General features: G+C 39.6%; 3 protein-coding genes across 4 annotated transcripts in view; 2 read left to right on the top strand and 1 right to left on the bottom strand.

Annotated features, from left to right (window-relative positions):
* smtnl (smoothelin, like) overlaps positions 1–2,991 on the top strand; it is a 35,412-nt gene extending 32,421 nt beyond the window's left edge. For both annotated transcript variants that reach the window (XM_074640179.1, XM_074640180.1), the window contains exon 10: positions 1,817–2,991. In XM_074640179.1, coding sequence (XP_074496280.1) covers positions 1,817–1,943 — 127 coding nt within the window. In that variant the 3' untranslated portion in view covers positions 1,944–2,991. The remainder of the gene's footprint in view (positions 1–1,816) is intronic.
* A 1,120-nt stretch (positions 2,992–4,111) lies between these two features.
* Positions 4,112–8,804, top strand: sebox (SEBOX homeobox). The gene is made up of 4 exons (XM_074640831.1): positions 4,112–4,214; positions 5,218–5,463; positions 6,655–6,693; positions 6,779–8,804. Exons 1-4 carry the CDS (start codon positions 4,112–4,114, stop codon positions 7,342–7,344), a joined length of 954 nt encoding a protein of 317 aa, XP_074496932.1. The 3' UTR covers positions 7,345–8,804.
* Positions 8,805–11,455: 2,651 nt separating this feature from the next.
* On the bottom strand, positions 11,456–16,299 carry vma12 (vacuolar ATPase assembly factor VMA12). The gene is made up of 6 exons (XM_074640253.1): positions 15,867–16,299; positions 14,871–14,944; positions 14,190–14,279; positions 12,386–12,428; positions 12,144–12,256; positions 11,456–12,007 (listed from the first exon to the last, which is right to left on the bottom strand). The coding sequence occupies exons 1-6, from the start codon at positions 16,048–16,050 to the stop codon at positions 11,912–11,914; spliced, it is 600 nt and encodes a 199-aa protein (XP_074496354.1). The 5' UTR covers positions 16,051–16,299; the 3' UTR covers positions 11,456–11,911.
* Between the last annotated feature and the right edge of the window lie 1,391 nt (positions 16,300–17,690).

Here is a 17,690-nt window from a genome sequence, read left to right on the forward strand (position 1 = left end):
CAAGCAGACATGAGGTATCAGTCTTCTCATCTAACTCTCAGAAAGAAACCAAATAAGCACATTTCCCAAAATCCTGAACTATTCCTTTAAAGCCACAATAGAAATTGAACTGCCATGCAACTAAACTCGCTGGTCTCATTATGCAACAGCAGAACCATTTATATGTTAGTGGAGAGTCAGTTGTGGTTTCTGAATTTTGCTGAATCAGCCTTACAGTACAGTATTTGTTGGCCTTAACTGCATCAACAATGCAAGTCTTAACTTTATTGTGGCTGAATGTCTCTTATTCTGTTTTCTGTGTTGCTTTTGTTTTATAGCCCTCTGAAAAGTTATTATTACATATGCCAGAACACACATTTTATGTGGTGATAATCCTGTTTATTTCACCAGGCTTTTTTTTCTTTTACATGCTTGGTGAAAGATGTCCTGACTCCATGGTGTCTCAGAGAATGGCTTATTGTTTCTTCACATACAGTATGCATACTATAGATAGGACATTACACAGGCCTACAGCAGGGCCATGCACATACTATACGTCAGGGCTTAAAGAATGTGTTATTCTATGACTGGTAACGCCGCTGCAGAATTAAGCTGATTTGACTGAAAAACAATATACACTTGGTCACAGAATCAATCCTTCACATACAGGAGCAGCTTTACATTTGACCTCTTAAAGAGATCATAGAGTAGACTTATAGGACAATAACTGTAGATGAATGACTACGTGCATATTCTTTAGCACCTCAAAACATGTTTGTTAGGATGTAAAGGAGAAGTCTGTGTTTTCATCGGGACTATCTAAGACACAATATTAGATACAGAATATGGCTTAGACCAGGAGTTCTTAATCTTTTATCATTTAAGGCCCAGTAACACTTTACAATACTGTACACAACAATGTGAGTAGTTACCAGGGAACAAATGAGGAACTAACTGCTAGTGAACTGTTAGTTAATAACTCCCAATCAAATATTATTGAATAGCTAATTATTAGTAAATGATTAGTTAATTGAGAGACGAGTGAGAACAAATACGACTTGATAATCGGTGAAACATTAATAAATATTTCTCTATTAATTCCTAATGGAGGACTATATAGTAGATAATGATAAGTTACTGGAGAACAGACTGGGATATCTTATATTAATGAGTCATTAAGTAATGATTAGTTCATGAATATAATGAACAGATCATACTGACCACTTTGACCACTTCGTCCATAATTAACTCTGAATCAGCTGAGTGGCACAAAACTAGTGCCGACTCATTAATTACAATCATTTAGACATTTAAGATCGAACATCCAACCTTCCGAATGGTGGGCTACCCGCTCTACCTGAGCCACATACGCCCTGATTCACTGACTAATGGTTTACTAGCAATTAGTTCCTCATTTGTTTCCCAGTAACTACTCACATTTTTGTGTCCCTTATTGTAAAGTGTTACCTGAGGCCCACTTCTGATTGCTAAAAAAATTCTGAGGACCAAAAAAACCCACAACATAACAAAAACAGGAGAAAAAAAAATAAGCTGTGAGGATCTGCTGCTTTTGTCTGTTCTGTATCACTGTAAACTGATTATCTTTGCATTTTGGACAGCTGATTTTAATACCTTGGGCTTTGGGTAATTGTGATTGTCCCACCATTTCCTGACATTTTGCAGACCAATCAATAAAACAAAGAAACCTTCATTTGGCTTCAGTCTGACAGAGTTTTTCACAATGCCACATCCTGTTTTAGTTGAGTGATAGTTGAGATATATTCTTGCAGCTTAAGGCCTTCCCTTCTGACTTGTGTTTCTCCATCTGTGTCTCCAGAGTGAAGGCGGGCTGCGACCGGCTCATCGAGGTGGAGGACATGATGATCATGGGTCGTAAACCAGACCCCATGTGTGTCTTCACCTACGTCCAGTCCCTCTACAACCACCTGCGCAAGTTTGAGTGAAGCTCAAACACAGAGGATTTTTATTTTTCAACCTCTTCTTCCTCCTTTGTACCTAACTTTTGAGCTGATCAGAGATCCAGAGCTGGCATGGGAGCACTTTGAAAGGAATACACTGCTCCCTGGTGGTGGATTAGTGAACATTGCTCCACATGCTGCAGGAGAAGTGTTCACAGCTCAGTTCACAGATGCACAGTGGAGGACATTTTTGACTCGTGGGGATAATGCTGTGTGTGTGTGTGTGTGTGTGTGTGTGTGTGTCCTGTGATGTTAGCTGTAATGAAGAAGATGAATTTACACACAAATGTCAGGGTTGCTAGATGTTTTTTCTGTGTGTGTGTGTGTGTGTAGTTGAGATATATTGGCTGAAGAGTGCAACTATTGCTGTGTTGTATAAATCCGTATGGAGAGGTGAAGTCCCGCCCCTTCCGGTGGACCCCATGGGACCTTATTTTGGAAAAAATATGTATGGTAGTCAATTTTTTGATCCCATTTGAATTGCGCCATAAATCACACATATGATGTTTGTACATTTAAAAGATATTTTTGCAAGTCAAGAAAGATCATGTATTATTATGTATAAAACATTATGTATTTTCCCAGTCTTATACTTAGTTTTACTAACTAGCAAAATTATGTTTTAAATTGACAAACATCATATGTGTGATTCATGGCGTAACTCAAACAGGATAAAAAAATGTATTTGTCTCTCATCGTTGACTACCGTTTTTTCCGAAATGAGGTCCCATGGTGGTCGACCGGAAGGGGCGGGACTTCGCCTCTCTATTATCACCACACGTGTTTGGAAGTGAGTGTTCATATATTTAACCTTTAATATTGCACCAAAGGAGAGGATGTATGTTTCACACATGTGTAGCTCAACTGTAGGCAACTGTTTGTGATGAAGCAGAGCTCACGGTGGGGCAGAATATCTGCAGAGAGGTTTGCTGAATGACATTTACATCCACATATGCTGTGATATTAGGTTCTTGAGATGCTGTTGAGAGATATGGAAAATGAAATCAATAAACTGTACTGTTTGACACCTAAATGTGGACATTGTGTTCCTCAGTGGTAATCAAAGAGACAAGTTTCTGCATTGTAATACTGTAAAAAATGTAAAACATTTGGAGGTAAACCTGGTTGCTTTTGGTCTCCATTTCACACCTCTTCAGTGTTGCTGTTTGACAACTTTTGGATCCAACAGTTCTTATACGGTAAAAATAGAAGAAGGCCGATCACTCCATCATGCAAATTATTGAAGTTCAAGTGTCACCATCTCACATCACTGAGCTGTTTTGACTCCAGTAGATTCAATTTGACTTACTTTGAATTTTTTTGTGGAATAATTCCATGGCCAGTATATCTAAATATAGTAGGCTACAAATGTTCGGAGAGTCTGACAGACAGAGTTATAAAAAAAATGCATATATAGTCTATTTTTAATATTTAGTTGTTTTTTTAAATAATTTTATTGCAAACTATACTCATGAATTATACATCCACATTATGTCCAAAACTAATTTGGATTTTTTTTATATTTTAAACACCCAGTGGTACAAACAGAACAGGAGAATGTGAGAGAATAATAATGTGAAACATATATGTATCTACACATGCATATAGTCCATATATACATGCGTACATTTATATACACATACATACATACATACATACATACATACACACACACACACACATGCATATACAAATAGACTGTATACACATATACACACACATAACTATCAACACAATACAAAAAAATATATGTATATATTTTTTTATTTTGGATCATTATAGCATTATATAATCTGTGTCAGCTGGACATTTGGCTCAAAGATGGGCTCCTTTTGTAATTGATTACAATTGATTCTTATCACAATACATACTTACAACTTCAGTATTTGGTTTATTTGATAAAAACATTTTTTAAATCCATTTCCAGCAAGCATTTCCTAAACGAAATGAGGCATATTTTACACTGCAGCATGAAATCAAGTGTCGCTTCTCTCAGATGGATGAACAAGGTGAACAACACCTGGATTTGTTTGGTGCTGGGGGGTGGGTGCTGGTTGCTGGGTGGTGGGTGCTGGGTGCTGGGTGTCCCATCTGATGTGGGTATAAGAGGAAGCGGTCCCTCCTCCTCAGCATCAGTGTCCCTGTGTGGAGTGATGGCTCTCTTCATGGACTCAGACTTCTCTGGACTGAAGCACAACCAGCAGAAAGACGTGATGGATTTTAAAGCGTTATTTGGAGAAGCAGATCACTGTAGAGGTGAGTGGAAATACCATTTAGATCATCTAAATGTCACGTTTTGCTTCCTGTAATCTATTTCACTAAAGAACCCACACTAGATGTAGGCTGAATTAATTAAGCAAGACAACTACCAGGAAACTCTTTAACATGAAAATATTTTTGTGATAAACTTCGATCAATATGACATGTTTAATGGGAAAAAGAGGGCAGTCACAAAAAACCATAGTATAAATCAGGCCGACAGAATTATGATCTAAATTAAATATAAAGATAAAAACAAAAGCGCGCGTGTTAAAAAGCCAAACTAAAAATTGAACACAACCTCGTACATATCAGGTTACAGTAAGTAAAATATATTACATGACAATTTAATATATTTAATATATTACATGAAAATTTTGCCTCAAAATATATTTTTTAAATCATTTTTTTATGTATGTTTTTTTCAATAGGCCTTTATTTTAATTTAACCAGCTTGTAGCTTGTGATTCCGTTTTATTGGCCTACAAAATACAACTAGCGGGTTTCTTTCTTTGTTTTTCTTTCTTTCTTTCTTTCTTTCTTTACGCATATAAAAAAATAAAAAGATATAATATATAATCTGCAAGGGGATGTGAAGGAGAATTGGCTAAAATCATTCCAGGGGCTTGAAAAGTTGCGTTCTCCATCAGGCAGCACATTACATGAAATAATTACAGTAAGTATGTAATATACAATAATTTTAGACATAGTAAAAAACATGGTGAAAAACAGAGCAATAGTTTAGTAAAGTACTTGTGCATCCCATAAACACCCATCGGTTATGCAAATATCAAGAAGATTCATTCATAATTCACTCATTAACAAACTAAGAGCAGTTTTGCTCATATGATATAGAATTTATAGAGTTTTAAACCCTCTAACCATAAACAATTCAATCTAAATTTCAGTGTTGTTTTTTCTATCTCGTTCTTATTTATTTTATTTTATAGGCTAAATTTATTTTATTTTATTTTATATTATTTTGTGTTTTAATACGAAGCAGCGGGCAGTGAGAGCTTGGTGTCCTCCCCGGATCCGGACCGAGCCTCCGCCGCCGCCTCCTCCGGTGTGCTGGAGGGCCAGAGGAAGAGGAAGAGGACGATCTTCAGCCGGACCCAGCTGTCGGAGCTGGAGGAGGCCTTCTCTGTGACTCCCTACCCGGACATCACCCTGAGGGAGCGGCTGGCCGCGCACACGCACCTGCCCGAGAGCAAGATACAGGTAGAGAGAGTCTGCTGCTGCTGCTGTTCACATTAAAATTCACCCACAAAAAAACTATAATTACTGACTAACACTTTATTATAGGTGAGTGTTGTAATTTATTCTAGGTAGGTCACCATACTATCACTGCTTTTCGTGAGGAAAATTACAAAATATAATCAAAGCTCCATAAAGATTGATGTTAGAACAGTGGTCAAAGAAAAGTGAATTAAAGGAACAGTGTGTAACATTTAGGGTGATCTATTAGCAGAAACAGAATATAATAATCTATGTTTTCATTAGTGTATAAATGACCTCAAACAAAGAATTGTTGTGTTTTTGTTAGCTCAGAATGAGCCCTTCATATCTACATAGGGAGCGGGTCCAAACCCCCAGGAGGAGCGCCGGGCTTTGAAGCAAATTTTCGGTGGAATTAAAACTTCCGTGTCGTCACGTGATGCCATTGGGCCGAAAAAGACTTTTTCCCATAGACTTACATTGGGAAAGAGACGTCTGTAACTCAGCAGATTATTTTTTTTAAGGTAAATCAACTTCCCGTACGAACACTCCCGAATCCAGAGTTATTTCCCTTCCTCCGTTCATGTGAAAGAGACCCAGACGGAGAGCTGGAGCGAGGGCTGGGAGGCCCTCTATAGGCCCAATGGATGAGGGAGATCGCTGGATGATCCGGGTACTTTATCACTCGGCAGTCAATCCATAGGCTTCATGCACCACTGAGCAGCTCTCATAGGAATGAACGGGAGCCTCCAACACTGTATCCAGTTCTCTTAATACATCCATTAGCGGATCCTCTTCACTGAGTCCTCCATGTTGCTCATCCATGTTTCTACAGTAGCCCAGAACGGACAAACCAAACACTGGCTCTAGAGAGAGCCTTTAGTGTTTTAACGTTACCTGAAGGCCCCCGTGGTCCTCCGACACGCTTGTGAAACTACAGAAACGTGAGCCGCAAAACCATGATACCACTAGCCGCGTCTGACTTCCGTTGCTCCTAAAGTAGTGTTATTATGGTGAGGATGGCCTCTGAGCGAGGCGAACGGAGTTACCACGGTTTTGCACTTGGCGACTCACATTACCGACATCTTGGAAAGGGAGGAGTGAGCGGAGGGTTACTCAGTTGGTTGCAATCTGCAACCACAACACTAGATGCCGCCAGATCCTGAACACTTCACCTTTAATATGACCCAGACATTACAAATCTTTGCATTTTCCACAGGTGTGGTTCCAAAACAGAAGAGCCAGAAGTATCAAGACTGTGAGACTCCCCAAGTCCACCAAGGGAGGTAGAGGGGCCGCTGATCCTTCCCCAGGACCTGGGACCTCTGCTTTCCTTGCTTCAGCCACCCTGGCAGACATATTCAGACCAGAGCAGAACCACTCCTGCGAGGACGTCCCGCAAATGTATTCCGACTGGATCCAAATCTACAGCAACCCCGTATCATCGCCACCATCTTCCTCATCTCTCCACCAGCAGCCCACGCCGGGCTCCTCCAAACCTCCCGAGTCTCGTCTCTGGGAGGAGGAGCACCACCAGCGGCAGCACCTGGGACCAGCACTGGCCCCCGGTTTCCTTCCTGGTTCTCTCCCTCAGACCATCGGCAGGCAGCCTCACCACTCGGCCTCCGCCCGCTCCTACCAGGCCTTCAGGAACTACAAGCCCCAGACTATGGCTTCATCTGGGGCCCATCAGACCGTGTACGGAGGCGGCGCCGCAGGTGGAGGTCACACCTCTGTAGACCAGGTAGTTCCTTCCCACCCTCAGCCGGTGTACTGGGAGGTAACTCAGGGCCAGGGACACCACCACCACCACCATCACCACCCACAAATGGGACCACAGACCTCCATTGGCTACATCTCAGACCTGATCTACAACGCTGCTATTGTCACCAACTTCCTGGAGTTCTGATGAGTCTGGATGTGGAGCATGAACAGAGAAATATTAATACTGGATAGCTACTGTAACTATTTCTGTCAGACTCCTCTGTATTTCCTGTTATAATCTGTCCTGTGTGACCAGAGCTGACTGTTCCTCAAACATCTATAGAGTTGTTGTCAAATTGTCGTTGGTTTGTCTTTGTCTTGTTTTTTAGTATGTTCCAGTCATGTTTTAAATATGTAATATATGTTAGAGATTGAATGGAATCAGGGATCCATTGGTACCAACCATGTTAATGCTAAGAACGCTAAATAACGCTACGAAGTTACGCTAAATTTTGGCGAGTATCAGGAGGGTTAGATGGATGGAGGGGAAAAAATGAAAAATAAGAAGGTGAGGAAAAACTGGCATGGCGATTTTCATGAAAAAAAAAGACATGCCCACTTTATGATAATCACATGCAGTTTTTGCATGCAGTACAAATGTATTATTTTTGCTTATTCTAAAATGGTGTATTTGAATATTTCTGCATAATGGGGTCCCTAAACTGTCTTAGAATTACATAAATTGGGTATCACTTTAAAGCTTAGACTCTTGTGAATCCAATGAGCCCAATTGTATTCATGTGTGATGATGGTAGTCCCCATAGTAGGCATTTAATTGTAGTGAGACCATTTTTTTTAACTTGGACCTCACTGTATAAAATGACCTGTGGTGACCTCTAGGATAATCACAGCCTCATGAAACTTTACAGCCACAAACTAGAGACCTAGAGCATTCAGAGGATGGATGGCTTTCCTAGGTAGACTGATCATAAGGGGGTTTCTGAGCAGTTTACACAACAGAAGTGCTCGCCATCCAATACAATTCTTGCAGAAATCTCCAAATGTCAAAAGTGTTTTACACCGAATCATAGCATGGCTTTTTTTATGGTGTTGTTCAAGGTCTTGTTGTCTTAATGTGGTATTTTGGAGGGATTATTGATAATTTTTTATCAATTCCCGAGGTAAAAACAATGGTTAAATTTGGCACCAAATTTGTGTAACAAATGGTATCAACCCAAAAATTGCTACAACAATTTATGAGACATAATATAGACATAATACAATATACATACAGTGTTGTAATGCCCTGATAAATGTACTTTGTGATGTATTGCCTAATTTGATTTGCGTGCAGTGTGAGATTCTGAGGCGTTTTGTGTTCAGTTTTGCAAATTGAAACGTGAAAGCTGAGTCAAAGCAACTGTAAAATATGTCAGGAGTCGTGCATATATAAGCTCAGGACTTGTTCCAGCATGTTTCTAGTCTCGTTTTGATGTTTTCTAAATAAATAAAGGACTAATGGAAGGATTCACAGAGCCGCTCAGTAACCCACCACAATCACATGGATTCTTCTCACAGATGCCAGGTCCTGTTTTCCTGCTCTAAGCTGAACCGTGGCATGTTTAATGCTGCAACCCCGCGAGTATTATCTTTCAAAACATCCTGATTAAAATGATTCCTTGTTGTAAGATACCATGACAGGAATAATTATTTATATAAGTCAAAATATTATTTTTTTCATATCTCTGCACTGTAAGTATCTGGAGGGTTAGATGACGGAGGGGAAAAAAAAAATGAAAAATAAGAAGTAATTTAAAACCAGAGCTCAGGGTCTATCAGCTTACAGGCTCTGTAATTCTGCCTGGATTTAAGTTTTGAAATATTACATGAGAGGTATAATACAGAGGCAGATATGACAGACAGTAGCGCACACTGTTCGTCCAGCGCTGGACAGAGATCTCTGCATATCATAATCATCTTTAATACCAAATAATCTTTCAATAAACCTTTAATCCGGGTGTCAAATCTCAGATCTTAGGAAGATACTTTTTTTTGTATTCCAGATGTAGTTACATCTTTTAATCTTTCCACTGATATGACAGGACTTGATAAGAGGAGGAGGAGGGGATGGTTTACAAAAAATATCAATTCATATCTGGAGATGGGATGAGAGAAAACAGATCTACTGTATCGTATGAAATAAGACCCATGGTGTTATTGTTGAGAGGATCTGTACCTCCGAGGTACACTAATCGTTTGTTTTTAAATATGTGGGTTGACTCTATAATTCACTTGAAACCAGATACAGTAAGCACAGATCAGAGAAGACAATTATTACTGTAGCACATCTGGCAGGTGGGGATGGATGATAAAATATTACAGTTCAGTAAACAGTATTACTGTCTGATGCCACAGCTGGTGGGTTCTTTAGAGGAGTAAAAACAAGGACGACTACAGGGCAAAATACAACAAACAAGCTGACAAAATAACTTTTTACAGGGCTTTCAACCTAATCTCATTGTCCTCATCTGTGGATAGAGTTTGCTCTATTGAGAATGACTGTAAACTACTAAGAATGAACTTCCATGCTCAGTTTTAGTAAGGTATTAAGTATCACTAATACTATTTTCTGGACACAATTTTTTCGAAATATTAAACTCTGTCAAATCGTATCTTAAAGGATAAGGGTGGGGATATTCTATATTTTGCTTATGGTCAACAATTAATAGATTCTAACAAGCATTGTCTCTGTGTATCCAAAGCCTGATATACCTCATTCCTCCAAAGATGAAAAAGTATTTTTCATCTATTCAGTATTTTGAATAAGTTATTTAAAAAAAAAAGTGTGCCATGAGTCAATTATGTTCCCTTCATTTCCTGAATCAACTAACATTAATGCTGTTCATAGTCAACACTTAATTCCCAAGATCTTTTTTTATGATTAAGTTCAGCCACAATTGTTTTAACAAATAAATAAAAATGTTAAAACATATTCATGATTTTTGTAAATGTAATATATTATTAGCCTACTCTGTTGGCATTAAATGTGGTGCTTAACTTTGGTCCTTGTTTAGGACTCGGAACTCAAAGTTCTGAGTTCTCTGCTAAATGCTAATGACAGCATGGTAACACCATGTCAATGCTAGGCTGGTCAAATGTTTGCACCATCTTAGTTTAGGATGTTAGCATGCTAACATTTGCTAAAACCTTAAACATGAAGTACAGCTGAGCCTGATGGGAATGTCTTTAGTGTTGCCGACCACCTCACAGTAAGGCCAGCTGTGATCTGTTTTTAAAGTCACGCACTGGCGGAGGTCTGCGCTCTCCAAGCGCAATTCTAGTTAAAAATGACACTGCTCTGCTGTTTCAGAAAATGACTTAATGTCTGTGACCTGTTAGTCTGAATGCAGAAATGAATGTACACCAGCCTTATTCTTTTAAAAGGGACTATTTGTAACTTTCAGAAATGCTTGTTAACAGCGACACCTGTGGCCGTGATGTCAACGAAAGTCAGTCGGGCTCGCGCTTGCTCGCTCTAAATATACCTGAACGAGCATCAGTCAAAACAGTGAGGCGACACACGTCAGCTAAAACCACAAAATCACTCTATATTTCAGCTGCTTGGCAGTAATGTTAGCTGACCAGACAAAGGTCTCTCCATGAATCACTGCTGATCCTAGTGTTGGCTTTTCCTGCTGGCTGAAGCAGGAAGAGAAACATTATTGTCTTCAAGCATGCCCGCAGGGAGACACCGGCACCCGGTTGGAGACGGTGACGTTTCTCTTCCTGCTTCAGCCCCGCTGATAACGTTTCTCGCTGCGGAGCCCCGTCACTTCACAAGACACGGGAGACCTCTGTTAGTCTGGAGGAGCTGCAGCATTTATTTCTGCACAAAAAAGCTTGAAGGCAAGCAGGCAGAGGAGCAGTGACTCCGACCACACGTGAGCGCGCATATGCGAGCGCGCATGTGTCCCGACCCGGTACATTTATACGCTTAAAAAGTTACAAACAGTCCCTTTAACACTCAATGATTTTATACATCTACACGTATTGGCCATTTTAGGTAGCTTAGCTCACAGTCACATAACAGTAACTTGCAGTGAGGTAATATTTAAATCATTTCACATTCCAACATCAGTCTCATAAAGGTGTTTCCATATCTCCTGAATAAACAAACAATGCAGACAAGGAGAATGTGCTTCATGGAGAAGGTAACAATAACTAGAGGATTATCAACTTTATGAATTAGCTCTAGTTAGTGCTGATGATTTTATTGAACACAAATATGATTACATCTGAGAACAGAATGGAAGGAATCACGAGTAAATGAACATTTATTTTCAGGTTGTAGTTTTAGGACAAATTTGAAATAGAAAATAGCTGTAAATAAATAAGTAATATCATTCATATTCTGATTTGATCAAAAAACAAAAAAAACAAAGTCCAGGCAGGTGGAACGTCAGGTAAAGCAGTATTATTTGACAAAGTCAAAGAACAGATATTCAGTTAATTTGAACGAATTTGCTTTCTTGTGATGTTCCAGCTTCCATTTAGTGATTGCAGTATCACTTGGTTAATTATCAGTAACTTAACACAAAATTTCCACCAATTTTCCTGTTTAACAAAAACAAAAAGTCTTCAAGGTTTTCATGGCTGAGTGAGCTGTCTGTTCTGAATCAGTAGTCTCGGTGGGGTCGCCAAAGTTCTACATTGAGGGCTGATGCAGTTCACTGCTTTTGTGTTTCCCTCGTTTTTTTTGTGTGTAGCCGCCGCTACGGTTCTCCTAGTTCCCCCTCCATGGTCCGGACCAGCACATACAGCTCAGCCAGCCCGACTACAGACGCAGCGATCACAGCCGCTAGCACTCGCTGGAAAACAAGTGAGAGAAACACACAAAAAAAAAACACAGTTAGGTAACTTTTAGGTGGACACAAACATGTAGCCAGGTGTCCCTAAATGCCAACTACGTGTATAGAATATTTGGAAAATTAAATGGTGTCCTACCGCTGCCGTGTCCGTGAACAGGTACTGACTGCCCATATACGAGCAGGCAAAAGCAGCAACCACTGTGACAAGGAAGTTGAAAACCGTCGCCACCACTGCTTTGACTGATCGCACTGGAGACAGAGAGGGGAGAAAGAGATTCATTTTCAGTGTAATGCATATATAACTCAGCCTCTGACTGCTGGAATGGTGGTATTGAAATTGGAGAAAGATATTAAACGGTACATGTGTACCACGCTAACCTTGCCGTCCCATATCTGCTAATGTTCCACTGCGGTTGAGTTCCTGAAGACAATTTATCGCATAGTAAATAAAAATCTGTACAAATCAGCAATGAATTCCTCTGACATGTAGTCAGTGTATGTTCCTTTATCAGATGCAACCGGATATGATCCTCAAAAAATCCTATATTCTCAGCCTTTGGAAAAATGCCGTAGGTTTTTAAAGCTGCAGTAAGTCACACACCATGATTAAAAATGACACAATGTAAGCAGTCAAGTATGTGACAAGATTTCTGTATACATACAGTACATATTAGGGCTGTCAAAGTTGACGCGATAATAATGCGTTAACGCAAATTCATTATAACATCACTAATTTCTTTAACGCAACTTGCGATTTTTAGGTTGTAGCGGGCTCAGTTTTTCCATCGGCACCAACCATGTCACTCTAGCTTGTTGTGAAGGAGGTTAAATAACGCTCCAAACTTACACTAAAAGAAAAACTGGCATGGCCATTTTCAAAGGGGTCCCTTGACCTCTGACCTCAAGATATGTGAATGAAAATGGGTTCTATGGGTACCCACGAGTCTCCCCTTTACCGACAAGCCCACTTTATGATAATCACATGCAGTTTAGGGGCAAGTCATAGTCAAGTCAGCACACTGACACACTGACAGCTGTTGTTGTCTGTTGGGCTGCAGTTTGCCATGTTATGATTTGAGCAATTTTTTTATGCTAAATGCAGTACCTGTGAGGGTTTCTGGACAATATCTGTCATTGTTTTGTGTCGTTAATTGATTTCCAATAATAAATATATATATATATATACATAAATTTGAATAAAGCAGCATATTTGCTTACTCCCATGATTGATAAGAGTATTAAATACTTGACAAATCTCCCTTTAAAAGGGACTGTTTGTAACTTTTTACACGTATAAATCTACCGGGTTGGTGTCCCATGCGCGCTCGCGTGTGGCTACGCTGTTCAGACTCAGACTCCAACACAAACTACACGGAAGCACCAAAACCGCAAAAGTTATATGTAGTGAAGCCCGTCTTGCAAAACAGCGTCAACTCTTTCTGCTCCAGCCCCCCAACCGCGGTCAGAAGACACAGGGGAGACCGTAGCTTTGGACTCCAGGGCCGGAGTCTCTGCTGTACTCTGATCCTCTGCCTGCCTGCCTTCACTCACACACCGCGAGCGTTCTCGCGCTCCACTCTCACGTGCATGCGTGCACACTACACACTATAGAAGACTTCGTAGCTTTGAGAATATCTAGTGAACATACAGTGGACGTTTGTGCAGAAAAAAATGCTGCAGCTCCTCCAGACCAACAGAGGTGTCCCGTGTCTTGTGAAGTGAGGTGGCTATGCAGCGAGAAACGTTATCGTCTCCCATCGGGTGCCGTTGTCTCCCCTGTTTCTGGTCGGGCGGCTGAAGCAGGAAAAGCCAACACTAGGATCAGATCTAAATCATGTTCATGGAGAGACCTTCATCTGGTCAGCTAACATTACTGCCAAGCAGGTGAAATATAGAGTGATATTGTGCTTTTAGCTGACGTGTGTCACCTCACTGTTTTGAGCGATGCTCGTTCATGTCTATTTAGAGCGAGCAAGTGCGAGCCCGACGCTGACTTTCGTTGACTTAATGGCCACAGGTGTCGCTGTTAACAAGCATTTCTCAAAGTTACAAATAGTCCCTTTAAGGTACATTTTGAACGATAAAAAATGTGTGATTGATTTGCGATTAACTATAATATATTAATATTAGCAAGCAACTATGATATATATACACGTACTCTCATAGCATGAAATTACATTACCTGAGTGTTGACATTACGTGTGATTCTGTTGTATTCCTCATTGGCCAGTTTGGCTTTGATCCTCTCGAGACGTGCGACTAGCTCTGGGTTCTGAGGGAGAAAAGTCACAGTTTCATTTTAGTCATTAACAGCTCGTATTAAGGCTCTTTATACCTCCCTTAGAAAGGATAATACCGCACTCATATTATAGAGGGGAATACGGATAAGTTGCAGAAATTGGGCTCCATTGTCAAAAGTCCAGAGGTAGTTTTTATCACATCAAAGCTTGAAGAGATAGTTCGGTGTTTTGAAGTAGGGTTGAAAAAGGCTCACCAAAAAAAATTAAATAAATAAGAATAAAAAAATCAATATCCGTTTAAGTGTACGCTATATTTAGAATATCTGTGCTTCCTCCAAAGCCAGCAGGCTCAGATGACAAAAACAGTATAGATACGTTTCACTTTCAGTTCAGTTTGCTGTCGAAAAATATTTAAGTAGGTAATACACGGACTATGGATAAGTACCTCACACAACCCCACTTCAAAACACCCAAACTATACCTTTAGGTGAATGCTATTTTAAGCTTGTCTCTGCCTTGTTTCCTGCATGCTGTGAATGCAACATAATGGATGTGTTGGAGGTTAAACAGACAAATACAACACATATATATTCAAACTAAGGCATGTCCAAGGTTTCACTTACTCTGGGAGGCTTCACAACCTCAGGCAGGTGCAGTGAGCTGTCCTCCAGGAACTCATGCAGGTAGAAAGGATGCCCTGGAGGAAAACAGTCACAAGAAAGTGTTACATAATATATTAACATTACACTGGCATGGCTTCTAGTATGAATTATTTTATTGCAGACCATCATGTCTTCAGCATAGGTTTGCCAAAGCTGGAAGACATGTATTCATGTCTTTAATATTGACAACATTACATAAGACTATATCCTGGGGTGTTGATTAATGAAATAATATGATATACTATAGCTTAAAGTGGGGTTTCTGTAATGTTTACTTCTCCTCAAATGTTTTCAGAAACGTCTTGTAGTGTACTGTTTAGCTGTAAAATGTGAACGTTTGCTCCGGCTGGTGGGCGGTGCTTTGTATTTCCTCAACTGATCTCAACATGGCCACAAACTTTCTAATTTTACAGCTAAACAGTACACTACAAGTAGTTTGACCGTTTGATCACAGTTTGCGAGTGATTGACAGCCGCTCAGAGACGGCAAGGCTCCAGCTCGCCTCTGATTGGTTGTTTTCCTTCGGTCTGTGAAATCTTGCAGATGTCATTAGGAGCACCGGAGGACACAGACAGACCCACATGATTTTTTTCAGATTACCTGTCTCATGCACTACTGTCAGGATATAGTGACCATTTAAAAAAAAAAAAAATTTTAAAAATCATATTTGCTCCATTTCTACCCACTGCTGCTTTAAGGACAAAGACATTTCTGACTGTAATGAACAGTGAATGTCTCTTAATGCTTCATATCTACATTACAAAAGTTAGAAACATTATTATCAACCACCTGGTCAATTTAAATGTTGAATGTTAAGAAATATTGTACATTAGTTATTCTATATAAAAGCAGACCATAATCCCTCTGTAGTCTGTAGCAGGGTATCATGTTAGGGTACACACACACCACCTGACTGGTCTATAAGACAGCATCATTAGTTCATGTGACAGACTCTACCTTTGTCCTGCAGGTATGTCTTCAGTGTCCTCGCTGTACTGAAGGACAGTGTTGTTGGTTCTGCTTTTCCAAGAGTCTCCTCCAGTTCCTCTCTCAGTCTCTGAGGCAGAGACGAGTCAGTGTCCTCTAACAACTCCGTCACCATGTTTCTGAATTTATCCCCAACAACAAAAGCCGAGGCCATGGTTGGTTTCAATCACCTGACTGACTGCAGACTGACTTTATCTAGATAAATAACCTCAAACCTTTAGTCCAGCTTGTTCTCAGTGAAGCTCGGTGTGCCGGTGCCTACAAGAAAAGGAGCCAAACTACTTATAATTATAATTATACATTGAACTTCGTCGTTTAGCAGCTGACGACAGCTAGAGGTAAACATGTAACAACCAGCAGGAAGCCATGTTGTTTGTCTTGTGACGCGGTGACGTCAGGGTGACGTAGGCGCTCACATGACCGACTGCGTGAACATTTATTATTATTATTATTGCACATTTTTTTAAATTGTCAAAGCTAACTAATACTCTTTGTAAACTTCAATTGCAAGTGGTCAATAATGTTTTTATTCCATATTTAACTCAAATGTTGCTCCATACAGGACACGTGACCTCATATGGTGCCTTCAGGGTCTCCTTTTAAACTCGTAAAGCCAATACTTGAGGGTTTTAACAGGCTGGACGTGCAATAACGTGTTTTTGTGTGAAACAAAACTAGTTTTTGGAGCCAGTTGTTTCACTTAATCTCTAAATTACAATCAGTCACATCCGACTTTCCACACCATTAAGATTCACGTGCTTGAAAAATCACGTTAAATTGCCAGATATTTGAGTTTGAGTGTTTATTGGTCAATTTTTAACTGATAGTTTATTGCTAACTGCTACATAATGATAATAAAATCAAACTGAAGACCTCAACACTTGCTGTTACAAACAATTTACATATGAAAGAGAAAGCACATCTGTTTTAAAGGTCCCATATTGTAAAAAGTGAGACTTCCAGGTCTTCTCCATTATAAAGCAGGTTTAAGTGCTTTATAAATACTGTTAAACTATCAAAATGCTCAATATACGGAGAAATACACACAGCCCGTATCTAGAAATTGTGCGTTTGAAACACGCCGTTAGGATTTCTGTCCATTTGTGATGTCACAAATATACATATTTAGACTTTTACGCGGTTTAAAACGTAAACATTCTAAATGAGTCCCAGTTTATTTCCTGTTGCAGTGTATGTGAATGACATCAGCTGACAGGAAGCAAACATGGACCCAAGCTGTTGCCTAGCAACACAATTCTGTTGCAATTCCATTGAAACGCACTAAAACGGAGCGTTTCAGACAGAGCATGAATACAGGTATATTCAGACAGACAGTATGAGGAAAATAATGTGTTTTTTGAACATTACAGCATGTAAACATGTTCTATTAGAAGATTCAAGATTCAAGATTCAAGAATTTGATTTGCCATTTGCACCTATAAGTACATTGGAATTCAGTTTTAAGAAAAGAAAAAAGGTAGAAAAGGCACAAGGTAATTACAGTGCAAAATAAGTAGCACATTCAACTCAACACAATAAATAAATAAATTATTAAAATATAAAATGCCCTCAGTGTAGTCAATAAATAAACTAAACCTCTGCATAGGAACGATACCCCCAGAGTACAAATATACAGTGTATATGCTCCATGACCATGTTAAAATAACTTGTAAAAGAAACACAAAATACAAGAATGAACCTGACAATGAGCACGATATGGGACCTTTAAAAGAAAAAAAAATGCAATTTTGGCATACAGATCTCGTAAATACGACTCTCTAATCGTCCCCTGAA

This window comes from Sebastes fasciatus, chromosome 7 (assembly GCF_043250625.1).
Source record: "Sebastes fasciatus isolate fSebFas1 chromosome 7, fSebFas1.pri, whole genome shotgun sequence".
Taxonomy (NCBI): domain Eukaryota; kingdom Metazoa; phylum Chordata; class Actinopteri; order Perciformes; family Sebastidae; genus Sebastes; species Sebastes fasciatus.

Bases quoted from the DNA above. Each gene is read 5' to 3' on its own strand.
- sebox (XM_074640831.1), top strand. From the start codon at position 4,112: ATGGCTCTCTTCATGGACTCAGACTTCTCTGGACTGAAGCACAACCAG. The intron at 4,215-5,217 runs GTGAGTGGAAAT...TTTAATACGAAG, and splicing joins AGAAGCAGATCACTGTAGAG to CAGCGGGCAGTGAGAGCTTG. The intron at 5,464-6,654 runs GTTCACATTAAA...CATTTTCCACAG, and splicing joins GAGAGTCTGCTGCTGCTGCT to GTGTGGTTCCAAAACAGAAG.
- vma12 (XM_074640253.1), bottom strand. From the start codon at position 16,050: ATGGCCTCGGCTTTTGTTGTTGGGGATAAATTCAGAAACATGGTGACG. The intron at 12,429-14,189 runs GTAATGTAATTT...AATTGTCTTCAG, and splicing joins CACGTAATGTCAACACTCAG to GAACTCAACCGCAGTGGAAC. The intron at 12,257-12,385 runs GTTAGCGTGGTA...CTCTGTCTCCAG, and splicing joins AGCAGATATGGGACGGCAAG to TGCGATCAGTCAAAGCAGTG.